At 46.2% G+C, this 18,628-nt stretch overlaps 1 protein-coding gene across 2 annotated transcripts in view; it reads right to left on the reverse strand.

Annotated features, from left to right (window-relative positions):
* KCNC4 (potassium voltage-gated channel subfamily C member 4) overlaps positions 1-18,628 on the reverse strand; it is a 68,172-nt gene that overhangs the window by 23,235 nt on the left and 26,309 nt on the right. The window contains exon 4 of one of the 2 annotated variants that reach the window (XM_027856715.1): positions 13,144-13,354. The exons of the other annotated variant lie outside the window; for it this stretch is intronic. Coding sequence (XP_027712516.1) covers positions 13,293-13,354 — 62 coding nt within the window. The 3' untranslated portion in view covers positions 13,144-13,292. Of the gene's footprint in view, positions 1-13,143; positions 13,355-18,628 lie in introns of those variants that run through there. 2 annotated transcript variants of the gene reach the window in all.

Below are 18,628 nucleotides of genomic sequence, written 5' to 3' on the forward strand. Positions count from 1 at the left end.
TGTATAGAGATGAGAGGAACATTAAGTGACTTACCCCAGGTCATACACATATAAGTGGCTTGAGCTGGATTTGAATTCAGGTCCTTTGAGTTCAAAGTTATTTCACTTTCCCCTGCATTATGCTGCCTGGCATTTACTAGATTTCTGGGCAAGGATCCAGAAATAGAGAGAAAATTCTGGCCCACTCCCACCTACCACCCCCCGCTGGGAGTTAGTTGCCACCTCTAGCTTGGGCCCAGAGGGACTATGCTGGTAATTGACTAGAACACAAAAAACAGAGATTCCCATGAGTTGGTGAGTTTCTAGGGACCAGAAATCAGACTGTGGTGTGTGTAGGGGGGGTGGGGGGTATATAAGTGCTTCAGGAACTAACTCCAGAATGGGCCCGACAAGCCTTGGCATCCTGAGGCTGACAGCAAGAGATGCCCTCCCCAGCCAGCTTAGAGAGGGTTAAAGATCCCCAGGGGAGCTATCCGGGGCTTCTCAGCCGTGGTTCAGAGCTCTCCATAGCAACTTGGGTGCAGCCACGGCAGGGAGGGAAGGCCGCCATAGCAACGGCCTCGGATGGCTACTCTTCTTCTCGGGGCCTCTGGATAGATGGTACTAAACCAGAGTCCCCTGTCCTAGGTTGAAAGGACACAGAGAGAACAGCCCCCACATCTTTCATCTTGAAGTTGGGCTAAGGGAGTTATCATAGTGGTTAAATGCCAGGGCCAAGCCTCGGGTCTGGGGCAGGGGTCCCAGGAGAGGAGCTGCAGGGGAGAGGGGGGTGGGAGTGGAGAGCGGACTCATATAAAGATGGATCCAGTTTTTTCCCCCTCATTTGAATCAGGGGAAAGTACTCTCAGACCAAGGGGGTCGGTGTGTGTGTGTGTGTGTGTGTGTGTGTGTGTGTGTGTGTGTGTGTGTGTATTGGGGAGAGGTGCTTCTAAACACCAGGAAAGTGAGCTAAGACCTAGGGGAAGGAGAGACAGTAGAAGCATCCAGAATATCTTGGTACTCAGTGATTTAGGGGATGTGCGGATATCCCAGAAATGACAAAGGACTTATGAGTAAATAGAGTAGAGACCTGATACTTTTGGCATTTCTTCCTTCCTTCCTTCCTTCCTTCCTTCCTTCCTTCCTTCCTTCCTTTCTTTCTTTTTTCTTTCTTTCTTTTTTCTTTTTTTCTCTTTCCCTCTCTCTGTCTCTGTCTCTCTCTGTTTCTCTCTGTGTGTCTCTGTCTCTCTCTTTGTCTGTCTCTGTCTCTCTTTTTCTTTTTCTTGTTAAAGGCTATGTCTTATCTTAGCCAGGGAAGTACAGAGAACAGTTTCACTCCTATTAGCTTGAGGAACTTTCACCTGCTCCTTTCCCAACCTGGGCGGGCTCACCCCTCTTTAGGCAACTTGGTGTCCCCTCTGCTCCCAGAGGATCACCACATCAAAGCTGACCTTAGCACCAATGCCTGACATCTCAGAACTCCCAAACCCAAGGAATCCGCCAGTCTCAGCTTTCCTGATAGCGGGAAGTACACATCACTTTTGAGGTTAAACTAACTAGTGGGCTCATGATGGTGGACTTGAAGCTGGATGTAGTGAGGCACAGGGGAAAGCTTGCTGTATTTGGAATGAGAGGATCTGGGTTCAAATCCAATGCTTTTACTTACTACCTAGGTAACCTTGTGTAAGTCACTCAGCCTCCTCGGGCTTGGTTTCTTCATCTGTAAGATGAAGGGGACTGGCCTCTAAGATTCCTTTTAACTCAAAATTGGTAATCTCTCATTCTACAGGTGATGAAAAATGGAGACCAAGATTAAGTGACTTGCCCAAAGTCACACAGATAGTGTTTGACAGAATCAAAATTTGAACCCAGACCCTCAAACTCCAAAACCGTTTTTTTTTTTTTTTTTGCATTTTATCAGGTTGCATCCTTGAACATGAAGCTCACAGGTCAGTATGAACTCAGGATAACCTCCGGCCAGTCAGTCCCATATCAGGCTCCCCAAACCAATGAGGGAGCTTAGGACATACAGACATTTCAATTCAACAAACATTAATTAAGAGCTTGCTGTATGCAGAGCATTGTATTAGGCTTAAGGGAGATAGAAAATTTAGATAAGGCACCATGCACATCTTCACAGACCTCCTTGGATTCACTTCCATGGCCCATTCTGGCCCTCAAGGAGAGGCGCTGATCCAGGCCAGAGATGATTACTGGGATCTCTGGAATCTGGTTATTGATTCAGCCTTCCCCCCCACCCCCCCTACCCCTCACCCCCTCTCGGCCTCAGCACTAAGCCATGGTGAGCAGGGGATATAATGGATCCCTTAAAAAAGTCAATGCCACATTCAACTTGGGTCCTGCTCACAGAAACCAATCAGGCTGTCCTCACTGCTTTGGAGTGTGAAGGCAGTGTTTGGAAGGACTAAGGGACTTAATGTGGAAATTACAAAATCAAATTTTTTCTTTCACTTTTCCCAGTTCTCACCCTCCTACCCACTTATCCTCCTCATTGCTCTATTCTCCTCTTTCTCTGCTTTTCTCTTATTATTCCCCCCTCTTATAGACCTCTCTTCTCTTTTCTCCTCCTTTTCTGGGGATCACAGATAGAAGGGACCTCACAGCCCATCTAATCCAACTGATATAAGAACCACTCCCCTACCCAAACACGCCCAACAAGTGGTTGCCCAGCCTCAACTTAAAGACCTACAGAGAAGGAAAACCTGCTCTTTCCTGAGGCAGCCCACTCCACTTTTGGGTAGACTTTATTTTTAGCAAGTTTTTCCTTATACAGAACATAAATCTGCCTCTTTGCAGCTCCTACCCATTGCTTCTAGTCCTGCCTTCTGGGACCAAGCAGTGCAAATTTAATTCTCCTTCTACTCAATACTCCTTCCAATATTTAAAGGCATCTTTCATGTCCCAGACCTGCTATAAGTTTTCTCTGGCTAAACATTCTTAATTTCTTCAGCTGATCTTCATATGATACAAGCTCAAGGCCTTTCTCCATCCCAATTGCCCTCTTCTACTGCCTTCTTCAGCTTTCCTTCCTTCCTTCCTTCTTTCTTTCCTTTCTTCCTTCCTTCTTTCTTTCCTTCCTTCCTTCCTTCCTTCCTTCCTTCCTTCCTTCCTTCCTTCCTTCCTTCCTTCCTTCCTTCCTTCCTTCTTTCCTTCCTTCCTCCCTTCCTCCCTTCCTTCTCCTCCTCTGTCCTGATCCTCTTTACTGCTTCGTTTTCTCCCCTTTTCTTTCTTCCTCACTCCCATCCAGTTTTCCCAACAAGAAATTAGAAAATCGACACAAAAGGCATTTTTCTTTACTGCTTGGGTACTTCTAGGAATGCCTTAATGGTGAACAGATTGAGAGACAGATCTTTCACTTTTATATAATGCTGTTAAGGTACAAAGTGTTTTTCTAACAACAATTCCGAAGTATTATTATCTCCATTTCACAGAGGAAAAAACTAAGACTCCACAAGAGGTTAAATGATTAGATTCAGAGCTGGAGAGAAGTAGAAGAGAATGTGGAGAGATGGCAACCATTGGCTCCTGGTTCATCTCCCCTACCTACTGAGAGTCAGCATGGTTTCATCAAGCCTGGTCATGCCAGACTAACCTCATTTCCTTTTTTGACAGGATTACTAGACTGATATATCAGGGGAATTTTGTAGATACAGATGCCTAGATTTCAGCAAAGCTTTTGACAAACTCTCTCATCCTGTCTTTGTGAACAAGATGGAGAGACGAGAACTAGATGATAGGACTGTTAGGGGGATTTTGAATTAATAGAATAGCCCCAAGTGAAGAAAAGAATCATCACTAATGAGCTGCTATCAGCTTGGGGAAAGGTCTCAAGCAGAGTGTCTCAGGGGAATGTGTATTTGGTTCTGTGCTATTGTAGATTTTTATTGCGACTTGGATAAAAGTATGGAAGGCATGCTTATTAAATTTTCTAATGACACAAAATTGGGAGGGATAAGTTAACACACTGGAAGAATCAGCATCCCAAAAAATCTTGACAGATCTAATAACAAGGGGCCAGATCTAATAATAACTAAATTTTAAAGAGATAAATGTAAAGTCTACACTTGGACTAAAAAAAATCACTTTCACAGAAAAACAAAAATCAACTTTATCACATCCAGGGATTGGAGTTAGATGGCCTGTGTTCAAATCCCAGCTCTACACCTTACCACCTGTGTGATATTGGACAAGTCAGATAAGCTCTCTGAGTTTCAATTTCCTCATATGTAAAATGAAGGAATTAGACAAGACTGAGAATTGAAGTAAACTGGTGCTGTTCAAACTGTTGGCATAGCTTAGCCTCTCTAACCAACACTTGTCTTGATGCTCTAAGGACGTTACCAAAATGGCCTTGACTTCCTGGAGTCCTGGTCAGGAAGGAGATCCCCTCGGGTTCCACTGAACATTGTACACCAATGTCTCTGACTCCTTTAGGGCAAAATTTCTAACTCTAAATCTATAATTCCTATGATCTGAGGAGTATCTTGGACTTCAAGCTCAAAACATGTCAAATAGTATGATCTGGAAGCCAAAAGGGCTAACTCAATCTGATATTAGATGACACCAGAGACAGAGCTCTGGGCCTGGAATTGGGAAGACCTGAGTTCAAAAGCAGCTTCAGATAGTTACTAGCCATGTGACCCTGGGCATTGTAGCCTCTCTGCCTCAGTTTCCTTATCTGGAAAATGAAGATTGAAATTGAAAACCTCCCAGGGTGGTTGAGAGGATAAAACGAGATCCATTTGCAAAGTGATTTGCAAATCTTAAAGTCCCATATAAATGTTAGCTATTATTGTCATACTGCTTTAAGAGAAAACGTAGTGTCCTAAACAAGGGAGGCAATCATCTTGTGTTCTTCCCTGGAGCTCACTTGGACCATTTATGAGCTAGTAGATATCAAGAGGACAGTGGATCAATATGGCGAGAGGCATATGGATCATAGCATATGCAGGTGGACTGAAAGAATCGGGGATATATAGCATGGAGAACATTTAGGGGAGACACCACAGATGTCTTTTTGAAAAATAATCAAGCAAAACTAATTTTGGCATTGGGCATATAAATATGTGTGTGTAGATATACGTACATATGTATATACGTCTCAGTCGATTGGCACCGAGTCCCCCACCTCTGTCAGGAGAGGGCTAGTATGTCTCATCATGGATCCTTTGGAATCATCATTGATCACTGCTTGGATAAGAGTTCTTAAGGCTCTCAAAGCTGTATTGTCTTTATCACGTTGTTGTTGTATGAATTGTTTTCCTGGTTCCATTTACTTCACTCTGGCCTCAGTCCATACGAGTCTTCCCTCCCCATATAAGTCTTTCCCTGAAACCATCCCCTTCCTAGTTTCTTACAGCATGATTATATTCCATCCCACTCATATCCCATCATTTGTTCAGCCATTCTTTAATGAGAACCTCCTCCATTTCCAGTTATTTGCTGCTACAAAAGACAGAAATCTTAAAATATTTGAAAGGACGTCATGTGGAAATAACTATTAGCCTTACTGAGTAACACTGTGGTGTAGTGGATAGCATGCTAGATCTGTAGTCAGGAAGACCTGGGTTCAAGACCTGATTATGATCCTCATTACTTATATGACTAAGTAAATTATGGAAATGCTCTGAACCTGGGTTTCTTTATCTAGAACAGAAATTGGCAAACTATGGAGGGGAGGGGCAAATACAGCCCACCACTTGTTTATAGGCCTATGAGCTAAGAATGGTTTTTAACATCTTTAAATGAAACTTTATTTTAAAATGTAAAATCCATTCTTAATTTGCAGTACAAAGACAGGTTCAGGCAGATTTGGCTCGTGGACCATAGTTTACAGACACTTTAACAGGCATAATAATACCTCCAATACCTATCTCACGGATTTGTTGTGCCCATGAGTAAATGACTTTACCTTTCTGAGTCTCAGTTTCCTCAGCTGTAAAATGGGAATGGTAATTCTTATAGTATCTGCCTTACAGGGTTGTTTTCAGGCGGCAATGGGATAATGAAAGTGAAGCTCTTTACAAACTTTAAAAGGACTAGATACATACCAATTATGACTCTCATTCTGTTTGGCCTCTGAGGGCAGAATAGGGAGCAATGGCTGAAAGTTGCAGAGAGGTTGATTTAGTCTTAAACACAAGAAAAATCTTTCTAAGGCATCTGCCTGACAGTGGAATGGGTAGGTTCTTAGGAGGGCAGGTCCCCCTTCCTTTAAGTTTTCAATTGGAAGAATGCACAATTATTTGTCAGGATACTGTAGGAAGAATTGTTGTTCAGGTAATGGTTAGACTAAAAGACTTTTGAGGTTCCTTCTAATTGTGAGATTTTGGGTGACCTTGGGCAAGTCATTGAACCTCAGTCCTCAGTTTCCATATCTGTAAAATAAGAGTGTTGGACTACTTGACCTCAAAGGTCCCTTCCAACTCTAAATCTATTAGGCAAGATGTCAATAATAATAATAATAATAATGATAGTAATAAAAATGGTAGCTAGCATTTGTTCAGCACCTACCATGTGCCAGGCACTGTGCTAAGTACTTTGCAAATATTATCTTATTTGATCCTCACAACTCTGAGAGGTTAGGTGCTCTTATTATCCCCATTTTACAATTGAGGAAATAGAGGTAGATGAAAATTAAGTGATTTGCCCAAGATCCCACAGATAGCAAACGTCTGAGGCTGGATTAGAACTGAGGTGTTGCTAACTCCAGGCTTGGTGCTCTACCTACTGGGCCACCTAGCCATAAAGGACCTCAGCCTCTTTTCTATTATGTTAGGTTTAGCCACCCCCTGAATCTCAGCTTCCCTTGGCTCTGTGGAGAGCTTTTATGACCAATAACCATTTTAGGGACAGTTTTGCTCTATAACATCATTTGTCTTGGACAATCACCTTACACCCAAGAGAAGACCACCTCCTTTGCATTGTTACCCTAAGCAGGTCCTGTTGATAGAGGGGACCTAGGCTCTGAGGCTTAGCATTGGTCAAGAGATCCAGATCCGGGTCTCTGTGTACGAAGCATAGTGACTGATGCTCTTGGGAGACAGGTGGTTTGACAGGTGTTCCCTGTAATGATTGTCTCCGTTCAGCACCACCTCGGGCTCAGAATTGAGAACAAGGGTGTGGCCAGAGCCACAGACGTGGGGAGGAGAGGAGAGGACCTTCAGAGCCCCATCTCGGTCTGAGTCACTGACTAGCCTCCTTTCTTTCCCCACTCCATCCCACTTCTTTCATCCAATGAAGACCCAGGTTCACTGAGAAATAGGTGTATGTCCCAGAGCATGCTATGGATTTGTACTAGCCTGCAGAGTGATGCTGGGTGGTCCAGAGGCATCACAGAGTCATTGGATCATAGGTGCAGACCTGGAAGGGAACTCAGAAGCCATCTGGTCCAACCCCATTTCACAAATGAGGAAGCTGAAACTCAGACAAGTGGTTTAATAATAACAGCTAGCACCTCCAGGTTTGCAAAGCTCTGAACATGTTATTTCATTTGATTTGATCAAGGTCACCCAGATAACAAGTTGCCAGCCAGAGAAATGTGTATGTGTGTCTGTGTGTGTGTGTGTACTCGCTTTATTTCTTTGTGTTTGCAGCCTCTTGTATGGAACATGTTAGATAGAGGTTCAGGGTGCAAGCATTCATATGTGTGCATGTGTTAACCTGTGCACATGTATTTATACTATCAAGCTGGGTAAGGGTCTTGTATGTCATCTTGGGAAAAGAAGGGGAATGGTTTTTGCTATTCTTTACAATGGGAAGGGGGTCTAACATACATCGGTACCCCTGTTTTAGAGATGGAGAAATACCCCATCCCCCAAAGCCAGTCATTGGCCAACCAGAGACTAGATGTTACAAATATCTCACCTGGTTTGGAGGATGGGATGGGGTAGTGAGGAGGGGTAATTATGATGAATGTGTGCCCTCAGGTAGGACAGTTTAGGAGGAAATTCCACACCAAAGACTTAGCATGTTAGAATCACTACCCCAGGTAGGGCAGTCTATCTCTAAAAAGGTACAAGTGGAAAGAACTCTAACTAGACCAGGAGTCAGGAAAATTGGGTTCTAGTCACATGTTCTTTACTAACTACCTGTGTGGCCTTGGACACATTGAACTTTAATTTCCTTGTGTATAAATTGGGGGTTATAATTCGTTCTCTGCTAACCTAATAGAGGCGAGGCTGTGAAGTTCACATAAGATGTCTGTTCTTAATGATGTAAAAACATGAAGAATCGATCTTCCTTATGGTCTTTCCTCCTCCCCTCCCATCCGAGAAAGGTCTCTCTGAAATCCCAGTACTGAGATCAAATGATCCTGTAGGAAGAGGAGTTGGTTTGCTAAATCAAACATGGCACCTGGGGCTAGAGTGAGTCGTTGCCTTTCAAATCAACACAACGGCCTCCCCAAACAGTTCTGGTCTGTCTGTGTAGAGACCTGGAAATGTCTGGAGAGTTTTCTCCCTGGCTAGACCAAGCTACCTGTGGCTCTAGTCAGAAAGAAGGTCCCCTGGATGTTCTGTTAAATATTCTGCTCCACTCTCCCCGCTTGAAGAAGCGAGGGCTTTGTTGCTGGGGTGTCTGCCCACAAGGCCCAGAGGGACCTGCTCCTGGATCCCAGCAGCCACCCCTGGGTCTCACTTCAGCATCAGGTGCCCTGAGCCTGCTGGGCTCTCAGCCCCAATAAGGAAATAGTTCTGCATCGATCAGCAAAAACCAGCAGCAATTTTGGACGTGGGCCCTGACACTTAATATCATTATGAAGCCAGCAATGCATCCAATCCCATTATCAACCCGGTCGTGCAGCTCCAAGCCAAGCCCAGTTGCAAATGGCCTTCTCTTGTCTGAGAAGGCCAGAGTCTTCTGTGGCTGAGAGGAGAGATTTTATCTTTAATTGACAACTGGCTGCCTGCCATCTCCTAGAGGCTGGCCTGGACTGTGAGCCTGGCTTTTCTCTTTCATTTCAGGAACAGGCCTTTCCCCTAATTCTGTCCTCTTAGCTCCTCCCTGACACCGTCCCTGTTCTTCTCTCCTGACATTATCCCCTTAGCCCTCCCGACACTGTCCCTTCAGTCCCTCCCTGATATGCTCCCCTCTTCTTCTCTCCTGACACTGTCCCCTCAGCCCCCCTGACACTGTCCCCTCAGCCTCTCCTGATGCTGTCTCCTCACTGAACCTCAGCCCCTCCCTTGAGATTGTCCCCTTAGCCCTTCCCCTGATACTGTCCTCTCAGCCCCTCCTTGCCACTGCCCCCCTGCCTATTCTCCTCTGACCCATGCTGATCAAGCCAGTTCTAATCAGCCATTGGTGTTATTCGGTCCTCTCACATGATCCATTCCCAAGAGGCTCCAGGACTGAGTGCCATGGCCTGGTACCCACAGCATTAGTGGGTAAGTGAAGCAGACAGCTGAGAAGGGGTAACAGACACCATTCTGGACCTGAAGTCAGGAAGACCTCAGTTCCAATGCTTTGTCTCATATGTGTTAGCTGTGTGTTGGACCTTGCCTGAAAACATCACTTAACTTTGCTCAGCCTCAGTTTTCCCATCTGTAAAATAGGGATGATAATAATAGCTCCTACCTCATAGGGTAGTTGTGAAGAGCAAAGGAAATAATAAATGTCACGTGGTTTTGCAAACCTTAAAAGTGTTCTATAAATGCTAACAATTATTATTAGCTGTTATGAATACAGTGTGTGTGTGTGTGTGTGTGTGTGTGTTGTTCTTAAGTGCAAAGAAAACCAAGGCAGGGAGGAGGGATTAAGAGTTGGGGTGTCAAACTAAAGCCAACTTTGGGTGCTCTGTGCTTCTGTTCCTGCTGTACCCTGGGCAGGGGGATCCCTCGGTTGGCCGCTTGCTCTCCACTCCCCACCAGAGTGGATGTAACTTTCTTCCTGGCTGTTTGCGTTTTGGTTGAGAGTAGTTACTCTGCCATCTGTGTGCTCTGTCCTCATTGTCAGCCCTACCTACGTAGGCATGTGTGATTTCAGGGGGGCCAGGAAGGCCCCCTGCTCAAAATAGTACCTCCCCCTCCTACTGCCTGATGCCTGTGTTTCTTTTAATAGAGGAGGGACAAAACCTTTGATTCCACAATTACAATACGGTATAGTGAGGGGGCAGTGAGGTTTCATGAAACAGATAGGGTTGTGCCTTTCCTGGAACTGGGAGAACAGAGGGCTAGTTCAGCCCAGTCACTGGCTAGCTGAGTCACCTTGGGCCACTCCCATCACTCACCTCTTGAGTCTCACCTTCCTCATGTGTAAAATGATGGAATGGTACTGCTTCAGCTTTATTCCACTTCAAAACAAGTTTGGTTTTTTAAAAAATTTCCTTGATATTACTCAGGCTTAGGATTCTTGGGGGGAGGGGGCTCACATTTATAAAAGGAAAGAAGGAGGGAAGGAGACAAAGGGGAAGGAAGGAGGATAAGAGGGAATGAAGGAAAGAAAGGAAGAAGGAAAGAGAGAAGGAAGGAAGGAAAAAAGGGAGGAAGGAGAAAAAGAAATGGGGAAAGAAGGATGGAGGAGGGAAGGAATGAATGACAAAAAGAAAGGAAAGAAAGAAGGAAGGAGGATAAGAGGGAACAAAGGAAGGAGAGATGGGAGGAAGGAGAAAAAGAGAAGGAAGGAAGGAGGGAAAGAGAGAAAGAAAGGAGGAGGAAAGGAAGAAAGTACTTATTGAATGCCTACTATATACCAGGCACTGTGTTAAGTGCTTTACAAATATTATATCATTTAATCTTCACAATAACCCTGGGACGTAGCTGCTATCAGCATCCCCATTTTATAGTTTAATAAACCGAGACAGACAGAGATCAAGTGATTTGCCCAAGGTCACACAGCTAGTCTGAGACCACATTAGAACTGAGGTCTTCCTGACTCTAAGTCCCACATTCTATTCACTGCACCTTCCAGCTTTCTATGGAGAGAGACAAATTTCACTCTCAGCCTCTCCAAATCTTTCAGTTTCTTATCTGAAAAATTGAGATAATCCCACTTGATAATCCCAATCCTACTTGCCTCACAGGATTATTGAGAGGAAAATGCTTTCCAAGCTTTAAAGCATTCTATATGTGAACTCCCTGCTCCCCTCCCCTAGGCTGTAGGGCAAGAGTTGAAAGGCAGAGGAGGAGCAGATGTTAGAATTCATAGATGTAGAGCCAGAAGGACCCTGAGGTGTCATCTAGTCCAATTTACTCCTTTTATTTTGCTTTTTGCTGAGGCATTCGGGGTTAAGTGACTTGCCCAGGGTCACACAGCTAGTAAGGGCCAAGTGTCTGAGGCTGGATTTGAACTCAGGTCCTCCTGACTACAAGGCCAGAGCTCTATCTACTGTACCACCTAGCTGCCCCTAATTTACTCCTTTTATAGTAGAGGAAGCTCAGGGAGAAAGGTAGTAAACATCAGAGGTGGGATGTGAACCCAGATCCTCTGACTGTGGAGCTAGAGCTCTTTCTCCTGTCACATACTGCCTTCCCTATATGATGCTGCTATATATAAATGTGTGAGGAAAAAGTTGACTTAATGGAGTTGTTCCTTCCAGTTTTAAAATTCAATTCAATTAAAGAAACATCCATTCTGTGCCTATAGGCTCATACTCAAATGGACCTCTGATCTCATCAACTTGGATGGTCCCTTCAACCATGCAGATAGCCACTCATTCATGTCAAAAAGGTCATAGAAGACTGGCCACACTAGGGTATATGAGAGAGATGAGTTCTGGAGGGCAGTTCTGAGCAGGAGAACACTTGATCCATAAAATGGTTGAAGAGATAATATCATGAGATAGAGAGGGGAGGTTGGGACCCCCAGACAAACTCTGTCATAGGATTATTGACCTATAAAATGCCTCAGAAGACGTCCAGTCCAGTTTAATAGGTGAGGAAACTGAGTCCCAAGGAGGTTGGGTTGCCTAAGGTCATGCATATCATAGGTAGGATCTGAAACCAGTCCTTGGACTCCAGTTAATGTTCCTTCCTCCTTTATGATTGTCTGAGACTAACCTTCTTTGTGTATGTCAACCTTTAGACTGTAAACTCCCAGAGGGGAGGCCTTGGGTCCCAGACCAGTTGTACGTGTGCCAAGTGTATGAGTAAAGGCATTCCCCTGGTACTGCAGAAAGGAAAGGGAGAGGCCCATTCACACGGCAAGGGCATCGAGACAGCTCCAAATCTCTTTATTGGGGCTTGACCACAGTAGAACAGCCAGAGGCATGCGGACAGACCAGCAGCTCCTGGCCGGAGTATTGCCTTGGACACAGAGAGAGGTAACAGTTTTAGAAAAGTACTGACAGACACGGGGGAAGATTGGTTAGGGGAGAGGGGAAGGGGTGCTGGGGTGAGGGGCAGAGGCCAAGGCAGAAGGGGCAGCCCTGACTCTGCTATTGCACGCGTCCCCTGGCCCGAGGTCAGGAAGGAGAGTATTGCAACTCAATCTCATTTCATCCTGAGGCTTCCATGGGTCCTCGCACCCCTGAGCCAGACGGAAAGACAGATACCCTTCCCCATGAGTCCGCCTGGCAGCATCTTTGAAAACAAACAGGGAGGGAGACAACACACAGAAATACAATAACAAAACGACCCCTGTCTATAGAGTAGATAGGTCAGGAGAGGGACACGGGCAGGGGATCCTTCATCCCATACCCCTGGCCACCAGCCATAGGGGTAGGGCTAATGGGTTCTGTTTGAAGGGGATCCTGGGGTGGGGGGGGGGCTGGCAGTCCGAATTTCTTTCAGGCTCTGCCTGCCCCTGATCCACGTGGGTCAGGATAGGAGAACAGGTAGACATAGAATGAACGACCAAAGCCAAATCAAGCCTGTTGTGGAAGCAGGAACCACACCAGACAACCAGCCAGTTTACAGTTGGAATTCTACTGATAGGCTCTGGACACTTCAGAAAAATTAATGTGGAACTGGGAGCAAGAAAGGAGATGGGACCCTAGTATTTGGGGTTGTGGGGAAGAGGAGGGGTAGCAGGGGCTGACACAAAAGACAGACCACCAAGCAACACATGCACTACAAACAGGGATACAGCATGTAAGAATATAGAATATATATGTATATATATGCATATAGATCTTTTAATGTACAATAGAATAAACCATCAGACCCATCCTGGACCATAGGATGTGTATGTGTGTGTGCGTGCGTGTTTTTTTTTTTTTTTTTTCCCAACAGTCCTGCACAAACAAGGATTTCCAATTCTTTCCGAGTGAAAGATCCTTGCCTGGTTTCCAGGGTTTTCCCTAAGCCTCTCGCATTGTCTCTCTCCATGCTCCCGGCCTCCACGTGAGCCAAACTTTAAGAGAAGGTGAGGACCTCGGCCTGGGCATAATTGGACGAGAGGACGTCTTGGCAGGTCTCTGTGTTTAAAGAGCACAGGTGTGAGTCACCAGTACACACACTTTCCCATCGACATTACCTTCTTTGAGGATAGGGTGAAGGGCAAGAACAAATTAGAAGGGAGAAACCCACAACCCACAGGCAATGGGGCCCGTGGAGAGCACCCAGGAATCCAGTTGAATGTAGTTGACAAATGACCTTCTGCATCTGGGCTGAAGGACTTGGGAGGAGCTTGTAGCAATTAACTATTAACAACAACATCCCCTTCCTCCTCTCCTTATTCCCTCTTCTTTTTTCACGCCCACACATCTCCCATGGCTGACCCTGCCCAGGGCCACTTGGCTTACATACAAGGGGCTGGGAATATGAGGATGAAATTCAACACGTCTCTGCCCTCAAGTTGCTTACAGTCTACTTACTAAGGGAGAATCTGATGTGTATGCAGATATGTATAAGATATAGTAGAGCATGATAGGAAGGACAGACACAACATGCTGTTTGAAAATTTGTGAAGGGAGAGAATGGTTCCCTACCTCCAGATCTGTTCAGGTACCTGTATCCAGAAGGTCCCCTGGTCCTCCTAACCACAGACAGCCCCTATAGGAGATGAGGGCTCAGCTTGGCAGACTTAATCATGGGGGTCATTGGGATGGCCTTTGAGCTATCACAGGGTTCCTACCAACCACCCTATAGTGTATCCTGACCCTATACACAGCCTGCTGTGTCATACCAGCCTGGTCTCCCACCTTAGCTGGTGTACAAGGGAAATGCATGCAAGTCATTTATTTCCCACAAGAGACAAGGAATTAAAAAAACCCAACAATTCATGTCCTGCTACTTTCCCTGTCAATGCATGGAGGGCCAAAGCCAAGGAGGAACTAGGCAGATATCCTGTGAGTTGGAGAAGTGACAAATTTAGGCCTCGGGTAGTCCCACCCATACCTCCTTCCAGCTTTGAGGACCCTTCCTGTAATTCTTCATCTCCCACTAATGTCCTAGGAACTTTGTGAATCCCAAAGACCAAATGTAGATCCAAGAGGACATCTTGGAGATTTCCTCCCCCTGCTGTCAATCAACGGGTAGGCCCTCACCTTTCCCTGTATCTATCTACAGAGGTCCTACACAAAGTTGGGTAGCAAGCCAAAGATTTACAAAGTTCTTTCCTCACAACAGCCCTATGAGGTAGGCAGTGTGGATATTATTATCCCCCTTTCACAGAGGAGGAAACAGGCTCTGAGAGCTTAAGGGATTTTCCCATAACCACACGGCGATGTTATGCTAGAGATTTAAATCCAGGTTTCTTCTAACTCCACATCTAATGCTCTTTCCACTAGGAGATGCTATTTCTCCAATTATCCAAAGATATGTCTCCCCATACGGGACCCCATGTCTATTGTTCCTATCCTAGGATCCAAGCCTCCTTCAGGTCACCAGACACTCAGGTCCCTTCTCCTTGTTCCAGGCACCAGGGAGACAGTGTAGGCTAGAGGAAAGAGTAAAAACCTTGAAGTCATCCCAGAACTGCTGTTTCCTACCTGGGTAGGACTTGAGTAAGTGACAAGCTCCCTAGGGGTTGGACTGACTGGCTTTTGAGGTCCCTTCCAGTTCCAGCCCCCGATCCGTGATCTTCATGGGATCATAGCTCCAGAAGGGATCTCTGATCCCTTCATTTTATGAATGAGGCACAGGGCATTCGCCCGAGTGATTTGCCCAAAGACACATAGGTAAAGAAAGGCCAGAAGTGGCATTTGCACCAACATCCTCTAACTGCATCATCAGTATTCTTTGCACAGTATGATGGGTAGACAACAAATCCCAGTTTAGTCCAAAACAGATTCCTCCTCCTCTTAGGCAGAAAGGGAATAGAGGAAAGCCTTCCACCCTGCCCCCAACTCTGCCTCCAAAATCTGTCACGCCATCTTGTCCCTTCTCTCCTCTTCTAGCGCAGACCAATGCCATGGGGAAACCACCTGGGGCCGGGTGTCAGGTTTTAGGAGGGGATAAACGAAGAGACTCCCATTGATCTGAAAGGTTACCCACATTCTCCCAATCTCAAATGATCCCAAGGCAAGGCTGTGTGAAAGATAAAAGGAAGCAACTGAGCTAGGCTAAAGGGAGAGAGGAAGGGGCCTAGGGAAAGAAGACAATAAGATCTGGAAGAAAGGATCCAGGCTGGAATCCTAGCTTTGTTACTACCAGTGCGACTTTAAACATGGCATCTAACCTCTCTGAGCCCCAGGTTCTTCATTAATGAGGGCATTTGGGCCAGATGACTTTAGGGTGCCTTCTGCATTTATAATCCTATGAAACCCCTCTGGGCCTCATCTGTAAAATGGGGGAGTTGGACCAGAGGGTCTCTTCCAGCCATAGATCCTAAGGTCTAGTGCCACCACTTTTGGAAAATGGTTCTCTGCCCCTATCCCCATGATTCTTCCCCTGGGCTATCTGATAGAGTAGAAGGATACTTATGGAGCCCCTTAAAACAGGGGATCCCCATTCTGGTAGCTTTGCCTGACTAGTCCACTTGCCAGAAATGAGAGATGAGCTAAGTGGATAGATGCAGGGACAGAACTGGGCCCTACCTGGAAGCATTGTTCCTTGTCCTTCTTGGACACAATGGAAGTCAACAATGCAATGTTAGTGTACTGGCACTGGTCCTGGTACCCTGATCAGCCTTCCTCTGTCTTCTGGATCACTGGTCTATATGATGCCTCCAGAAAGAATTCCTGACCGGTGGCATGGCCAACCCTTGGATCCATACCACTTTCCCCTCTGCCTTCAACAACCCACCAGAGGGAGATAGCTTTTAAAATTGTGGGGCTCTGGCCCTACAACTGCCTCTCTCAATAAGATAGAAGGTCCCCTTCCCTCTATGCTAACCCTAATACTTTGGTCCCAAGTGCAAAGCTCATCCTGAGACCTCCACCTATCCTCATGTCAGGACTACAGAGCATCCTATCAAATCCTCAAATTGGATAAAACGAATCCTCTACCCAAGGCAGACCAGAAGCCTAATGGCCAGCCCTAGATGGGTAGGCAGCTGGGTGAGGAACCAAGACAGGCAGCATCCTGTCAAATCCTCAAGCTGAAGAAAAATGAGTCCTGAATCCAAGAAAAGCTGGAAGGCTAATGGCCAACTCAGATGGGTGGGTGGGACCAAGCCCAACAGCCCCTCCTCCCATTGTGAAGGACCACATCCCAAACCCTAGTGATCCTAACACCCTAACAGACAGTAGGCAATGTCCTTTCTAGGCTGATCCACACAGGAGATGCACCCTGCAGGCTCTGCATACAGTCAGCACTCAATAAGTGCTTGGAAGTTAATTTGGTCCCTTCCTCCACCACTAATGCCCCAACAATATTTTCCTAAAGATAGATTTCAATTTAATAAACATTTACTAAGTGCCTGCTGTACCCAGGGCATTGTGCACTGGGAGAGACACAAAGTTTGGGTCCTTGCCCTCGTGGAACTTACTATCTAATAGAAGAAATACAACACCTATTATTGTATGATATACAACATATAAACAAATTAGACGTACCAAACAAAGTGCTTAACATTATCTGAAGAGGGAAAGGTTATTTTTTTCTGATGAGGGACTGCTTCATAGAGGTAGTGTTACAGTAGGGTTTTAAGGACTGGATATTAAGGGGAGACTACTTTTATAGAAGTAGAGACAGTGGGCACAATCAGCTGTAATGAAGCCTCTTACCTTAGTGTGGGCCTGTCTCTGTTCCCCCCTCCATGAGATCCTGGGGGTTGGCAGGGGGAAGAGGTACAGAGACCTCAAGTCATTACCCATCTATGAGTTAGGTGCCATTATCAAAGCACCAGGAGGAAAAGTTTGAGAGCCAGCCTCAGCTCTGCACCAGCCCAGATCAGGCTGCCTTAGGGCCAGCTGGACCCATGACAAGGGCAGCTTGCTCAAGGGTGGTGCCCCTACAGGGGCAGAGGGGGTGGAGGGGGGAGTACTGTGGAAACTTGGGTTCCTGACAGCTCCTGAGGTCGCCACAGAAATAGCCAACTCAATTCTCTGAAACAGTTGGAGGAGAAAATAGCTATGCTTGGATGGGGCTTACAGTGTGCTCTTAGCTCATGCTGTCCCAGGCCAGGGCCAAATTAGTCCCCTGGCGCCCTTGGCTTTCCCGCCTCACTCCCAGGAGACTCTTTCCATGCTCCAAGACTGCCTGACTTGCTACTCTGGTACCTCATTGGTTCTTCTTATTCCTTAGGGCATTCCTTCCTCTCTCTGGAGGACTCATGGATGGGCACACTCTTAAACACTATGTTAATCTTAAAGTGCAGTGTAAATGATGGGTATCATTATTATTATTATTACTTCTGAGGCCCTCCCTGGGAGAAGTATTCTTCAAATGCCTCCCCTGTACAGGGAGCATCACATTCTGGGCAGGGCAGGGTGGGGCTGGGAGTAAAGCAAGGCACAGGCCCCAGCATCCCCTGAGAACCTAGCCTAGGACATGCCAGCAGCTAGCACAAGGCTTATCTCGAAGGGAACCTTAAGACCTAGGAAGTATCTAAAATAGGGCAGAACCTTCACTCCTCCCAAGAAGGCAAGCCCCTTGCCTTCACCCCCTCCCCAGTTTCTATCTTCCAAAGCTTCCCGTTTATTGCTGCTTCACTCCCAGAACCTGCTTCGTTGCTGTCTGCCAGCTCTGGAAGGAGCAGAGATGGACGGTTAGTCATTCCCACTAAGTTGCGTAATGCCAATTCTAAAAATTGCCAAGCACATAGCTCCATTGTCAGATCTAATCCCTGTCAGGTAGATCCTGAAGTGTCTCCACTGAGAAGTTTCTCTGGTCTTTCAGAAGGCCGAGGCACTAGCCAAGCTCAGGAGCACTGAGGGTCAGGAGGACCCCGGTGGGAAGCCCGGCTCAGTTGGAAAGATTTGCATACTCCCCATGGTAGGGGCACTAGCGCAGAGGCCTGGCCTCAAAAGAATATCCCTGTCCTTGGCTAAGTGGCGGGTAGGGACCAGGCAGGAAATCAATTCTCTCCTGTGTCCTTCAGCTGCGACCGAGGCACACACATGCTTACTTAGTGACTCACAAACCTGTTGTGCTCCCAGATCGGGATCGTTAGGTAAATGAATACACTTAATTATAGAAATTAGATGAGTCTCTGCTTCTGGCAGAAATAGAGAGAGGAGAGGCTGGGTGGGAACAGTAGGTGACTCAGAGGCAGGCAGGGCGGGGAGTTTGGCAGGAGAGGAGGGGTTTGGGGAGGGGGGTGTATCGGGAAGGGAAACACAGACATTAACATGGGAATTAGATGA

This window comes from Vombatus ursinus, unplaced genomic scaffold, assembly GCF_900497805.2.
Source record: "Vombatus ursinus unplaced genomic scaffold, bare-nosed wombat genome assembly UNPS02011613.1, whole genome shotgun sequence".
NCBI classification, from domain to species: Eukaryota; Metazoa; Chordata; class Mammalia; order Diprotodontia; family Vombatidae; genus Vombatus; species Vombatus ursinus.